Genomic DNA, 15492 nt, shown 5'->3' with positions numbered 1-15492 from the left:
AAGACTGACAAACCCAGTATTCCTTTTTCCAGGAGTACCCACTGCAGCATAGTCATTCCATGTTAGATCCTATCCCCAGTCTGACTCCTCGGACAACCTCCATTTCCTAATCATCTTGTCTTCATCGTTGGCTTACCTGTGTTTCTCTCCTGACAGCTTTCACCCACGAAGAATCAGCTGTGCCACACACTGGGACACCTGTGACCACACACAAGACCAGCACAGCCACCTCCATCAGCAGCACCTCCAAGACCTCTGTCTCCACAGGGCCCAGCCCAGCAAGCAGCACAGGAGCCCCTCTGGAAACAACCTCTCCCAATCCCAGCTCTGCACCTGCCCCCAGCAGCCCGCTCAGCACAAGGCTGCCCTCCACTGCCACCACTTCCACTGGCTCCTCCCCAGCAGCTGCCAGCACCAGCCCCAGGCCAACACCTACAACCCTGAGGCCCAGGCCCTCTTCCCCTGCAACCCAAGCTGCAAAGGAGTCTCCTGTAACAGAGTCCTCTGCACCCACCACAGCCAAAACCAGCACGCTGCCACAACCTGCATCTACTGCCTCCTCAACTGTGTCCTCAACATGGCTCAGCTCCTCACAGCCTGGTAATGCTTTCTCCCAAGTCTCCTTTTCTGCCCAGTTCCTCCCACCCTCCTCCCCTCCCACCATCATTCCCTCCATGAACCATACAATAGTTCTGCATCTTTGCTTTCCTCACCAGTCCATTGCCCTTGCTCAGCCTGGTTCCCCAGGGTATTTCTGTGCATTTGCACTGGCTCTGCTTCAAATGGAGCTGAGTATTGTTCCCTGCAGGTTTCCTAGTGCTGTTTCAGATGTGAGTCCCAGCCAGTGTTGATGACACACCAGTGCTTTGGTGATCCCTCTGGAGTGCCAGCTCAGCTCCTCAGCCTCCTCTCTTACTGCTTCTGCCAGCCAGGGAATGGGCATGGGGCAGTCATGGGTGCATCCGGGACACAGGCAGCAGAGCTGGCCCAAAGCCAGTGGCCAGGGAGACACTGCCTACCACAGAACATCATGCTGAGCTGTGCAGTGGGGTAGACAGGGTGGGATAGTTATTGCCAAGCAGCCATTGCTTGGAGACTCGCTGGATATTGGCCAGTGGCAAGAAGTGCTAAGTCATGGCCATCTCGGGGGTGAGTTTTGCTTTGTTTTTCCTTACTTCTGAAAACATTTTCCATCCAGAGAGGTGTGGGTGTTACTGCTTTTACCAATTCTCTTCCCACGCCTGAGGAGTGTCAGTGAGTGAGTGAGTGAGTGCCAGGGTAAGCACTTCACATCCAGGCAGGGTCACCCCACCATCACCGTGCAAGAATTGGCCCTGACTGGGTCTAAGAAGGATGAGGATGCTGAAGGAGTGAGCAAAAGGTCTAACCTGTCCTCTTTCACAGAAGAATTCATTGCAATACCAGGCTGAATTTCTCCCCCGAACAATATAACACGAGGCACGTGCCCATCTTCTGTGCCTTCTCCTCAAGCCCTCATTCTAAACTCAGCTCTGCTTTCTTCCTGGCAGCCTTCACCCATAAAGTGCCACATGCTGAGACAGCTGTAACCACAGAGAAGACAACGGCCTCCACCTCTATCAGCAGCACCTCCAAGACCTCTGTCTCCACAGAGCCCAGCCCAGCAAGCAGCACAGGAGCCCCTCTGGAAACAACCTCTGCCCATCCCAGCTCTGCACCTGCCCCCAGCAGCCCGCTCAGCACAAGGCTGCCCTCCACTGCCACCACTTCCACTGGCTCCTCCCCAGCAGCTGCCAGCACCAGCCCCAGGCCAACACCTACAACCCTGAGGCCCAGGCCCTCTTCCCCTGCAACCCAAGCTGCAAAGGAGTCTCCTGTAACAGAGTCCTCTGCACCCACCACAGCCAAAACCAGCATGCTGCCACAACCTGCTTCTTCTCCCTCCTCAACTGTGTCCTCAACATGGCTCAGCTCCTCACAGCCTGGTAAGGCTGCTTCCTACTCATCCTGCTGCATCCCCTTCTCTCCCTTTTCCACTCATCCTTTCCCACCACAGAGGAGGTTGCTTGCATAGTTCTATTAGGGTATTGCTCCCCATTCCCCCAGCTTTCTGCTTTGGGACACTGGTATGGCCTTACTGTTTTATGGCTCTCAGGCACTGGTCTCTGCCATGTAGCCTGAACTGCCAGTCTCAAAGGGGACACTCCTTGAGCTCTGCCTGCTCCCTGAAGTGACACATGCATCTCCACACAGGTGTCTCTTCCAGGAAAAGATAATTGGATCTTAATTTTGGAAGGCATTGTGTCCATTCCCTCCCTTTTCTGAAAGAATCCATACAGCTGCTTGGAGACAGGACCCAGAGTAAAATCTTCCCTTTTTCCCAGGAACAATCTGTGTAGCATAGAATTCCTGGTTTTGGTCTTATATCCCCTGTATAACTCTTTGGAATATACACATTTCATTTTCTACTTCTCCTCAGCTAAGCTCTGCTTTCTTCCTACCAGCCTCCACCCATAAAGTGCCACATGCTGAGACAGCTGTAACCACAGAGAAGACCACAGCCTCCACCTCCATCAGCAGCACCTCCAAGACCTCTGTCTCCACAGGGCCCAGCCCAGCAAGCAGCACAGGAGCCCCTCTGGAAACAACCTCTGCCCATCCCAGCTCTGCACCTGCCCCCAGCAGCCCGCTCAGCACAAGGCTGCCCTCCACTGCCACCACTTCCACTGGCTCCTCCACAGCAGCTGCCAGCACCAGCCCCAGGCCTACACCTACAACCCTGAGGCCCAGGCCCTCTTCCCCAGCAACCCAAGCTGCAAAGGAGTCTCCTGTAACAGAGTCCTCTGCACCCACCACAGCCAAAACCAGCACGCTGCCACAACCTGCATCTACTGCCTCCTCAACTGTGTCCTCAACATGGCTCAGCTCCTCACAGCCTGGTAAAGCTGCCTCCTACCCATCTTGCTGCATCCTCTTCTCTCCTTTTTCCATTCATCTTTTCCGGACACAGGTGTTCCTTGCACAGTTGTTTTTGTTTGGCTCCCCATTCCCCCTTCTTTCTGCTTTGGAACACTGCAATGGCCTTACTTTGTTATGGCTCTCAGGCACTGGTCTCTGCCATGGAACCTGCCTGTCTAACAGGAGACTGACCTTATGCTCTGGCTAGTTATTGAATGGAGACATGCATATCCAGACAGGGGTTCTCTTCTTAGATCATGTACTGGGATCTCTTCTGTTGGAAGCAACTGTATCCAATTCCTCCATTTTTAACGCAGAAACATTGAAGTGGCCGGAATGAAAGACTGACAAACCCAGTATTCCTTTTTCCAGGAGTACCCACTGCAGCATAGTCATTCCATGTTAGATCCTATCCCCAGTCTGACTCCTCGGACAACCTCCATTTCCTAATCATCTTCTTTTCTTCATCGTTGGCTGACCTGTGTTTGTCTCCTGACAGCTTTCACCCACGAAGAGTCAGCTGTGCCACACACTGGGACACCTGTGACCACACACAAGACCAGCACAGCCACCTCCATCAGCAGCACCTCCAAGACCTCTGTCTCCACAGGGCCCAGCCCAGCAAGCAGCACAGGAGCCCCTCTGGAAACAACCTCTGCCCATCCCAGCTCTGCACCTGCCCCCAGCAGCCCGCTCAGCACAAGGCTGCCCTCCACTGCCACCACTTCCACTGGCTCCTCCACAGCAGCTGCCAGCACCAGCCCCAGGCCTACACCTACAACCCTGAGGCCCAGGCCCTCTTCCCCTGCAACCCAAGCTGCAAAGGAGTCTCCTGTAACAGAGTCCTCTGCACCCACCACAGCCAAAACCAGCACACTGCCACAACCTGCTTCTTCTCCCTCCTCAACTGTGTCCTCAACATGGCTCAGCTCCTCACAGCCTGGTAATGCTTTCTCCCAAGTCTCCTTTTCTGCCCAGTTCCTCCCACCCTCCTCCCCTCCCACCATCATTCCCTCCATGAACCATACAATAGTTCTGCATCTTTGCTTTCCTCACCAGTCCATTGCCCTTGCTCAGCCTGGTTCCCCAGGGTATTTCTGTGCATTTGCACTGGCTCTGCTTCAAATGGAGCTGAGTATTGTTCCCTGCAGGTTTCCTAGTGCTGTTTCAGATGTGAGTCCCAGCCAGTGTTGATGACACACCAGTGCTTTGGTGATCCCTCTGGAGTGCCAGCTCAGCTCCTCAGCCTCCTCTCTTACTGCTTCTGCCAGCCAGGGAATGGGCATGGGGCAGTCATGGGTGCATCCGGGACACAGGCAGCAGAGCTGGCCCAAAGCCAGTGGCCAGGGAGACACTGCCTACCACAGAACATCATGCTGAGCTGTGCAGTGGGGTAGACAGGGTGGGATAGTTATTGCCAAGCAGCCATTGCTTGGAGACTCGCTGGATATTGGCCAGTGGCAAGAAGTGCTAAGTCGTGGCCATCTCGGGGGTGAGTTTTGCTTTGTTTTTCCTTACTTCTGAAAACATTTTCCATCCAGAGAGGTGTGGGTGTTACTGCTTTTACCAATTCTCTTCCCATGCCTGAGGAGTGTCAGTGAGTGAGTGAGTGAGTGCCAGGGTAAGCACTTCACATCCAGGCAGGGTCACCCCACCATCACCGTGCAAGAATTGGCCCTGACTGGGTCTAAGAAGGATGAGGATGCTGAAGAGTGAGCAAAAGGTCTAACCTGTCCTCTTTCACAGAAGAATTCATTGCAATACCAGGCTGAATTTCTCCCCCGAACAATATAACACGAGGCACGTGCCCATCTTCTGTGCCTTCTCCTCAAGCCCTCATTCTAAACTCAGCTCTGCTTTCTTCCTGGCAGCCTTCACCCATAAAGTGCCACATGCTGAGACAGCTGTAACCACAGAGAAGACAACGGCCTCCACCTCTATCAGCAGCACCTCCAAGACCTCTGTCTCCACAGGGCCCAGCCCAGCAAGCAGCACAGGAGCCCCTCTGGAAACAACCTCTGCCCATCCCAGCTCTGCACCTGCCCCCAGCAGCCCGCTCAGCACAAGGCTGCCCTCCACTGCCACCACTTCCACTGGCTCCTCCCCAGCAGCTGCCAGCACCAGCCCCAGGCCTACACCTACAACCCTGAGGCCCAGGCCCTCTTCCCCTGCAACCCAAGCTGCAAAGGAGTCTCCTGTAACAGAGTCCTCTGCACCCACCACAGCCAAAACCAGCACGCTGCCACAACCTGCTTCTTCTCCCTCCTCAACTGTGTCCTCAACATGGCTCAGCTCCTCACAGCCTGGTAAGCCTCCTTCCTTCCCATTCAGCTGCATCCATTTGTCTCTCATTTCTTTTCTTCATTCTAGCAGAGCAGGTTCTCTTAGTTCTTGTTCCCTATTCCTGTTGTTTTTGCATCAGCACAGTGGTGTGGCCATCCTTCAATATGGCCCTGGGAACAGGTCACTCCTATGTGTCCTGACATTCCAGTCTTGGAGGGGCAATCCTTCCACACTTCTGGTTCCTTTAAGGGACATGAATATTCAGAAAGAGCCATGTTCCAGGAAGAGAAAAAGAGATTTTGCTCCTAGAATGGCACACAATTAATTTAACCACATTTCAAGGGATATTGAGCAGAAATTCGTAGACAGGACACATATTTAATCCACCCTCCAACTTGGGAATACTCACTGGATTACAGAAATTCTGATTCAACTTATGCTTCCAGTCTGGAGCTTTGACCAACCTTCCTTGCTTACCCCTTCTGCCCTTATCTACAACTGACCTGTGTTTCTCTCCTGACAGCTTTCACCCACGAAGAGACAGCTGTGCCACACACTGGGACACCTGTGACCACACACAAGACCAGCACAGCCACCTCCATCAGCAGCACCTCCAAGACCTCTGTCTCCACAGGGCCCAGCCCAGCAAGCAGCACAGGAGCCCCTCTGGAAACAACCTCTGCCCATCCCAGCTCTGCACCTGCCCCCAGCAGCCCGCTCAGCACAAGGCTGCCCTCCACTGCCACCACTTCCACTGGCTCCTCCCCAGCAGCTGCCAGCACCAGCCCCAGGCCAACACCTACAACCCTGAGGCCCAGGCCCTCTTCCCCTGCAACCCAAGCTGCAAAGGAGTCTCCTGTAACAGAGTCCTCTGCACCCACCACAGCCAAAACCAGCACGCTGCCACAACCTGCTTCTTCTCCCTCCTCAACTGTGTCCTCAACATGGCTCAGCTCCTCACAGCCTGGTAAAGCTGCCTCCTACCCATCTTGCTGCATCCCCTTCTCTCCTTTTTCCATTCATCTTTTCCGGACACAGGTGTTCCTTGCACAGTTGTTTTTGTTTGGCTCCCCATTCCCCCTTCTTTCTGCTTTGGAACACTGCTATGGCCTTACTTTGTTATGGCTCTCAGGCACTGGTCTCTGCCATGGAACCTGCCTGTCTAACAGGAGACTGACCTTATGCTCTGGCTAGTTATTGAATGGAGACATGCATATCCAGACAGGGGTTCTCTTCTTAGATCATGTACTGGGATCTCTTCTGTTGGAAGCAACTGTATCCAATTCCTCCATTTTTAACGCAGAAACATGGCAGTGGCTGGTATGAAAGACTGACAAACCCAGTATTCCTTTTTCCAGGAGTACCCACTGCAGCATAGTCATTCCATTTTAGATCCTATCCCCAGTCTGACTCCTCGGACAACCTCCATTTCCTAATCATCTTTTCTTCATCGTTGGCTGACCTGTGTTTCTCTCCTGACAGCTTTCACCCACGAAGAGTCAGCTGTGCCACACACTGGGACACCTGTGACCACACACAAGACCAGCACAGCCACCTCCATCAGCAGCACCTCCAAGACCTCTGTCTCCACAGGGCCCAGCCCAGCAAGCAGCACAGGAGCCCCTCTGGAAACAACCTCTGCCCATCCCAGCTCTGCACCTGCCCCCAGCAGCCCGCTCAGCACAAGGCTGCCCTCCACTGCCACCACTTCCACTGGCTCCTCCCCAGCAGCTGCCAGCACCAGCCCCAGGCCTACACCTACAACCCTGAGGCCCAGGCCCTCTTCCCCAGCAACCCAAGCTGCAAAGGAGTCTCCTGTAACAGAGTCCTCTGCACCCACCACAGCCAAAACCAGCACGCTGCCACAACCTGCTTCTTCTCCCTCCTCAACTGTGTCCTCAACATGGCTCAGCTCCTCACAGCCAGGTAAGCCTCCTTCCTTCCCGTTCTGCTACTTCCCCTTGTCCCTCATTTCCTTTCTTCATTCTATCAGAGCAGGTTGTATTAGTTCTTGCTCCCTATTCCTGTTGTTTTTGCATCAGCACAGAGGTGTGGCCATCCTTCTATATGGTCCTGGAAACAGGTCACTTCCATGTGTCCTGACAAGCCAGTCTTGGAGGGGCAATCCTTCCACACTTCCTGTTCCTTGATGGACATGAATATTCAGAAAGAGCCATGTTCCAGGAAGAGGAAGAGAGATTTTGCCCCTTGGATGGCATCCAGTTCTTTTAATCCCTTTTGAGGGGAGAGTGAGCAGAAGCTCGTGGACAGGACACATTCCTAATCCACTCTCAAACTTGGGAATTCTCACTGGAGTACAGAAATTCTGATTCAACTTATGCTTGCAGTCTGGAGCTTTGACCAATCTTCTTTGATTTCCCCTTCTGCCCTCATCTACAACTGACCTGTGCTTCCCTCCTGACAGCTTTCACCCACGAAGAGACAGCTGTGCCACACACTGGGACACCTGTGACCACACACAAGACCAGCACAGCCACCTCCATCAGCAGCACCTCCAAGACCTCTGTCTCCACAGGGCCCAGCCCAGCAAGCAGCACAGGAGCCCCTCTGGAAACAACCTCTGCCCATCCCAGCTCTGCACCTGCCCCCAGCAGCCCGCTCAGCACAAGGCTGCCCTCCACTGCCACGTCTCCATTCTCTTCTGCTTTTGCCCCAACCATCAGCACAATATCTGTGCCTACATCCCTGACTACTTCCACATTTAGATCTGCTGAGAGCACCACACGTTCTTACTTCCAAAACACTACATCGAATCCCTATGGCAAAACATCTTCATCCCCTGTCCGTACCAGTATCTCTGCCCATTCCAGGCCAGCATTGATTCCAACTGTTTTATCTACATCCATTACCTTTGCTCCCTATGTTATCACTACGGCTTCTACAGAGTCTGTGGAAAGGAGTTCCCTGCGCACAACAACACTGACCACTGCCCGAACCACATCATCTCCTCCTCTCACCTCTGGACTTTCCACATCCCTGTCTTCTCTTGTGCCATCAACAGTGCCACACGGTAATGTATCTCCATATACTTTCCTTTATCATGGATTTGCTTTTAATGTCTTTTTTTGATGAGGGCATTACACATCCTTTGGTTGTGATCCTGTTTGTACTTGTGATTCTGTTTGTATCCCTTTGCTCCATCTTTTCTTTTTGCCTTTCTGCAGTTATTTTTTATAAAGCTATTGGCTGATGTCTTAGATTTCATACAGGTTCCCTGCTGTTGAATATTTTAAGCATTAAGAAGTGTGAGTTAAAATAGTCTGACAGGATGTACTTCAGGAGAGCCAGAGAATCTTTATTCTGTCATTTTAAAAAGCAGTATAAGAAACCTCTTATTGGAACAGGCTATCCCCTCATTACTCTGCAGCCTTCCTGTTACTTCTCATATGCTCTGCACACTTGGTCATATAGATACAGCATCTTAGTCTACTGCCCACTGAGTAGTTGTCTTATTTTCCAATAAGAAAAACCCCAGGTCATACTACAGCATTAACTGAACCTCCCTGTCAATAATGTTCAATAATCTAGATCCCTTTTCTCAGCAGGGAACATGAGTGTCCTTGAAAGACCATTGTCAGGATCAGGTGTGAGCAGTGCATGAATTGCCTTCATAGTTTTCAACATCTTTGTTCTCCCTAACATAAAGTTCAAACCCTATCTTTGAACTCCCTGGGAAACCTGTGTTTTCAGTCAGCCATCTGCTTGATAAAGTGCTTAGTGTGGTGCTTCAAGCCAGCAGAAAGCATAATACTGATGCACAGAATTGTTACCTAATGTAGCATTAAACATTCTGACTAGTAAGGCAAGTTGTAAACTTTTGGCTACCCCTAAATATATCCCTAAAAGGAGTAAATTAAGCAATTTTTAAATAAGTCAAGTCTGTAAACCAGAAATAATTCTACCAGAATAAGCCAACTGGTTGTTCTCTTTGCATATTTTCTCAGCAGAGGATTAGTTTTTCCATGCTAGATTGAATGTGTACTATATTCTTAACAGGATTTTTTTCTCATTTCTAATTGCAACAACTTCTATCTTCTTAAAAAAATAAAATTCCCTTTAAAAATTACTTTCTTTTGTTGTCCTCCAGGGTAAGCCTCTCCTGCAACTTTATGCTCAGTTTAAAACCTTCTCTTGCTGTGTAACCTACTTGTGACTTGTTAATTATCTCATGCAGTAAGAATGGTTTTCCATGAAACCAAATATGGAGGCTTTTGGCATCTAACAAAGGTCACTCAAGAAGATCAGTATGAATTATAGCAGACTTTTTTTTAAAATTTGACAGAGCCTTGTAGAGAAGTTGAATATGAAGAAGAAATAACTTACAAAGGCTGTTCCACAAATGTCACTTTGAGCCGATGTGAAGGATCATGTCCATCTTCAACAAAGTAAGGATAACTGAGGCTGTACAGTATTAAAGTTTTCCTTATTTAGTCATCTCTAAGTAGGGAAATTTATGAATTACTGTGCCTTTATAATTCAGGGAGGAAAATGTGGTTAGAATCCACCCAGCAATATACAATGTTGCTGTATAGCAACAATAAGGTCATTTATTACACAAGGATTTACATCTTATCAAGGAAGGTCATCCACTTCCTTAAATTTTTGTTGTTTTGTTTTTAAAAAAGCCAGACATCAGTGCTGCAGGTTTGGAGGGCTTTTTTGCTGTTTTGATGGTTGAGGTTTTGGTTTTGTTAGTTTGCTTTTCAAAGATTGAAAAAATCGTTTAGACTACAAATACCTATTTCAAATAGCTAAGACAGTAAAATAAGAAATTTCATCTAAGGTAAGTGATGTCACTTCAGTTGTCTTATAACATGCCCTTAATAGTGTACTTCAGGTATATTTTATAATTAGAGGGGTACTATCTGAGCCTGTGCAGTTCTGCTGCCCATTAGGACAATTTGACAGGAAATCAAGGCTTCAATACAAGTAAACAGTGCAGCAGTATTAGAGTTAGTTATTGAGGGGAAAAGTTACATTCCCAACAATTCAAGCCAATACAATGTTAAAGAATAGAAGGTAATGAAGGGCTTTACTTCTGCAGGAACTATTTTAAATTATTCCTGATGGTAAAAATTGCTTCAAAGCACATTCAGGTGTTCCCCAGCATTCTGAAAACTGAGTGACTGACCTTGTATCCTGAAAATTGACAAAAGGGCTGTGAAACCTAGAGGAAGACTAATTTTAGAGTTAAGGTTTGTCTCAATTGCCAAAAAAGTTGTGGTTAAAACCCGGTTTTAACTGATACCAAGAAAACATTTCTTCACTTCAAGAGAGGCTTTTCCAAAAATATTTTTTTCCTTAGCTCTCTTTTTCCCATACCTGAATTCTGGCCTGTTATGGATAGAGTTTCCCTGTGACAAAAAGGCAGAACCAAGGCCAGCAGGAGGCTGAACACGGTCAGGAACCAACAGCCTAAGAACTGCAGTACTGTAAGGACAGACTCAAATCCTTACCTGCCTATTCAAGCTCTCACTTCACCTACCTGTGCTCTGTTACTGTGAACTCAGCCATTATGTGCAAGTCTTGTGGCTGGTTAGCTGACCTCACACCCAGAACCAGCATCATAGCACCTCAGATTCCAGCACACTTGTTCAGAGGGAGAAAGGGGTTTTCCTTCCTCTGTGAACTACAAAAGGAGCACAATTCAGCATCTGCAAGAGAGACATTTTGTAAACTCTTAAGTGGGCCATTGTGCAGCTTTAATGAATTTAATCCCTAGTTACTTTACAAATATTCAGAAGGCCAAAAGGAGACCAGAACAATCAAATTCTGTTAGTTTTCCAGTGAGGTCTGAGGCCTAACAGATGATGAGATCATAGAATCACAACTATCCTGAGCTGGAAAGGACCCACAAGGATCATCGAGTCCATCCTGTTCCAAAGTGGAAGGCAGCAGCTTAGCACACCAGAGTTTCAGCATCTTGAGAACATAAAATGCAGTGATTTCCTACATTGTCCTGCAGTTTACAGAACCATTTAGCTGATGGCTGTGCTCTTTCCTCTAAACCTCCCACCACAGGAAAGAAAGAGATTCATATACTTGAAAGGCTGTGAGCTACAATGCTGTAAACAAATGCCAACTGATTCTCCCTCCCTTCCACACAGGCTGGATGTTGAGAAGATGACTGTCACCACAGCATGTGGCTGCTGTAGGCCACTTGAACTTCTTAAGAAGCAATTCCAACTACCATGCCAAGACCCAGATGAGCCTGGAAGGAAGCTCACCACAGAAATAATTGTATTTAGTGGCTGCATGTGTAACTTTGACAGTTGTACACAGTAGCCAGACCTGATGGCTGCAGATACCATTTTTTGTAATTAAACCCTGATCACAAATGAATCCTTCCACAGCTCGTTGCTGGCTTCTCTTGTACTGATTACACAGGACAGCCTTGCTGTCAGGCTGCTTGAGCAGCTGCCTGGGCTACCAGTGGAGTTACCAGATAAATTATTCCTGGAGCAGGGTGGGGTACAGAGGAGGAAAGACAGACCAGACACAGAAATAAAGAACAGGCTCGGGGTGGGGATCAGCAGGGAAGACAATAAATAAACTTTGGCCTTGCTCAGGGTGATTTATTTAACCAGAAGCTAAAACCTGGCCCATGCACTGGGCAGTAACAAAAATTCAACGTTCAAATAAAGTAGCAGGAACTGAATTTGCTACCTTCTTTCTCCTTATTTGACCAATTATTTTAACTGAAATATCATCCATCAGACTCACTACAGTCAACTTGGGCCTGTGCAAAAGCCCACTACTTCAGTGGGAGAAGGGAAGTGACCTGTTCCTTGCCTTTGAAGGTGGACATATGCTCATCATCCACAGATGGCAGGGTTGAAAAGCAAGGTGCTACATGACCCAAAAGTGAATGGTGAGGTTTCCACAAGCACCCTTAGTGTGGTGGGACATTTCTAGAAAGAACACACATGGAGCAGCTTTGGGATAAAGCAGGAAGCTGAGGGCATTTCTCTGCAAGAAATCAAAGCCCACAGGCATCAAACAGGATACAAGTGGTTCACTCACAAGCAATTTCTACTTGCTGCCACAGTAGACCATCTTACTTTTTTTGTAAGTCATTTCAGAAAAAGCTGTATGATTACAGAAAAGCTCACAGTGCCTTTTTTCCCCTTTTAGCAACTTAAGAGAAGAATCTGAAGCATACATTTAAAGCTTAAATGAGGTTATTTAGCAGTTTAGATGACTAATCTACAGTGCCATCAACCCTGCATGCAATACAGGTGCTGCTTAGCCTCAAACTTACCCCACTACTGGAGCAGCTTACTAGAGCAACTACTGCTCATGCATGTACTTACTGTTGTTGAACACTCTACAGAGAAAGATTTTACATCTGGGGACTTTTAAAAAATAGAGTACTTACAGTACTTACAAACAAGAACAAAATCAAACTCACACACTGGAGGAGCAGAAATCTGCAGACCAGGTAAAGACTCCAGGGAATGAACTCACCAGTACTTCTCATACAAGAATCACAGAAATTGTGTTCCACAACAACCATTCCCTGAGAATATTTTTACACTTTTATACCGCCAGACAAAAAAAGGACAGTTTCATCACTGTTCTAATCATTTATTTAATCTTAATATGTTCTTCTGATGAATATAGTCTAATATATAGTCTTCTATATGAAAATTCTCCACTTAATTTGACAGAACTTTGTTTTATACAAATAAGACAATCACCATAAATGTTACATACTGGAGTGTAGGTCAAGAATGAACATATGCTACCTGTTTTGCTATTCAGTTATTTTCACATGTCAATGCCTGAAAATACTGCACTTAAAAACAATAACACTGTTTACTGCAGAAATTACTTTGTCTGCTTGACAGGATACATCACTGGTAAGTTAACCATCATTCACAAAAAAAAAAAAAAAAAAATCAAGTATTTGTCTTTAATTTGTTCACTTTTCTGCTCATGGCTTCATTGAGCTGACATTTAATACAAAGAGTGAACAGTCATAAGCTTAACACAGTCACCACTGAAAAGACACTTTCCCTTACCCCCCCTCCTTCCCACATTTTAATGCACATTTTAGCACAGCTTGAACCAAAGCAAAGTGAAATAAAGTAGTGCAGTGTCTCAAGGTGTCCTTTAATGAGGGCACAGAACATTTTTTCAGGGGGACAGATATACAACAGGATTTGAAAAATACAAAAGAGAACCTCCTCCTCTTGTCTTTGCTAAGACTCCCTTTAGTTCAGCACATCAGATTTTAACAGAGCAGCCAAGAGCATGGTTAAAATAACAGGACTAATAATGTGACACAGAACATTCAGAGGCCAAAACAAAAGGTATTCCATCAGTATTTGCTAACTGCCCAACCTGACTGCAGGAACTGCTCACCAGGATTTTCAATGACAATATTTGTGATTAGAGTCTTAAGTAAGAAGAATTTGAAAGGCCTTAAAGGGGCCAATTGTTCAAGAGAACTTCTTGCAGTATACCAGGCCTTTAGCCCAGTTTTCTGCTTTAGTATCCAGTTACCATTTCTGGAAAAACAAAGCATATCCCCCAAAATCCACATATCACAGCCAAACCTTTGTTCCTCATTTTTCTCTTTTACTCAAGTACAATCAGGAGCCTCCAGCCAAACCCAGTGATAATCTCCCAGTTCCATCATTTAAGCTCAAAGCACTGAAGTCAAAAAGCAAGGCACACTCAATCATGGAGAATCCTGTCCCCTGCTGAGCACTGGGCAGCATGACAGCAGCCTCATTTAAATGTATTTTCAGTGTCACCACGATGACTCAACACCTTCATTTCCTGGGCACACTTGTCATTATGTGTTGTCCAGGCCTCCTTTCAATGACCATGAGGAAATGTTGACCTGAGGTTGCCTTCTGTCAGCTGGAGCTGATTTTTTTCACCATGATCTGTAGCTCTTGCTGACATAAGCCCAGGGTTCCTAACTGGGCCACCTCATCTGCTTTGGTTTAGCAGCCTCTGTTGCACCTCAAGGCTTGAGGAATGTGAGCCAAAATTTCAGTCCACTGACTTCTGCAGAGGCTGCAAAGAGTCTGATATTAAACAAGGTACAAAGACTTTGGCTGCAAAAAACCACTAGAAAAGCTGAACATTTTGGGGTCTTCTACTTTCAGTTTCAACAGAATTTTTCTATACCATGTTGGACATTTTTACCACTGACAGAAAGGAAACTGCTTAGACATCAGTTATTTAACCTCTTGAGTCTGAACATTAATGTACACTGGGGAAGAGATATTGATTAAAATTACATTTTCACCTAAGAGTGCATGCCTTACAGCCCTTCAAGGGCCCATTTCTTCCCACTTCTTTTATACAATACTAGTTTCTGCAGTTAATTGTATCGCATCATTAGGACTATTACTTGTGAAGTCTGATGGCAAACAGAAAAAACATAAAACAGAATATTTAACTTCACTGAGAAACAACAAACAAGTGTATACTCATTCACCCCCTACCAGAGAAGCTCACCTCATTATTGGAGATAAGCAGAAGGTTTAAGAGTAACTTTTGTGTTCAATTCAAAGATCAGAAAACATTAAGGTGTAAAATATTACAAGATCAATACTTTTAAGACTCCGGTCCTGTGGCATTTTTCAAATACAAAGATTGGCGACACAACATTAATGTTCACTTTAATCAGATTCAAACACATCTTCAAATCTGCCCTTCCATCCAGTAGACAACCTGTGGCAATGTTCAACTTTACAAAGTTTTGACTCTACATTAACATGGGAATTAACCTTCCTGAGCAGCAGTACACTGGTTTCTTTCAGCTCAGAGCAGAGGAAGTATCTCTCAAAGGTACTGAAGCAGAAGGTTTTTGAGCAATTTTAAGCTGAAATCCTTGATTGCCACAACTAAAACAGTTTCCCTTCAACAAGTTTAAAAGCCTGACCTCTGCAAAAATAAGGAGCAAAAGACAGCCCTCCCACCCTTTGTGTAACACATTAAAAGCCATTTCTAATGGAAAAAGTCACTTCCCTGTACTGTACATTTTATAGTCTTAATTTCAAACAAGGGTCAAGTCTTATTAAGGCAGGGAGCTGGTATTGGTTAACATTGCAGTACTCAGACAGTGATGTACAAGACATTTATTTGCAGTATGATGACAGTGATATAAGTGGAAAAACCAAAACTGACATGGTTAATATTAAAACTGTTCTGACAGCAATTCACATAATCTCTGAGATACAGCTTCTTTACTTGTTCGTAGTGTGAGCCTATACATCTGAAAAAGAACAT

At 46.8% G+C, this 15492-nt stretch overlaps 2 protein-coding genes across 4 annotated transcripts in view; one reads left to right on the top strand and one right to left on the bottom strand.

The window, feature by feature from the left end:
• Positions 1 to 4633: 4633 nt before the first annotated feature.
• On the top strand, positions 4634 to 11885 carry LOC306803957 (uncharacterized protein; the record flags this gene model as incomplete). The annotated part of the gene is made up of 7 exons (XM_079309979.1): positions 4634 to 4649; positions 4809 to 5243; positions 5744 to 6187; positions 6703 to 7146; positions 8126 to 8251; positions 9524 to 9626; positions 11349 to 11885. The coding sequence occupies 7 exons, from the start codon at positions 4634 to 4636 to the stop codon at positions 11524 to 11526; spliced, it is 1746 nt and encodes a 581-aa protein (XP_079166105.1). The 3' UTR covers positions 11527 to 11885.
• Positions 11886 to 12807: 922 nt separating this feature from the next.
• Positions 12808 to 15492, bottom strand: part of AP2A2 (adaptor related protein complex 2 subunit alpha 2) — a 43850-nt gene continuing 41165 nt past the window's right edge. For all 3 annotated transcript variants that reach the window (XM_079308950.1, XM_079308952.1, XM_079308951.1), the window contains one exon: positions 12808 to 15478. In XM_079308950.1, the coding sequence (XP_079165076.1) occupies positions 15401 to 15478 (78 nt within the window). In that variant the 3' untranslated portion in view covers positions 12808 to 15400. The remainder of the gene's footprint in view (positions 15479 to 15492) is intronic.

This window comes from Erithacus rubecula, assembly GCF_903797595.1.
Source record: "Erithacus rubecula genome assembly, chromosome: 6".
Lineage (NCBI taxonomy): Eukaryota > Metazoa > Chordata > Aves > Passeriformes > Muscicapidae > Erithacus > Erithacus rubecula.
This window is presented reverse-complemented; position numbering and strand designations above follow the sequence as displayed.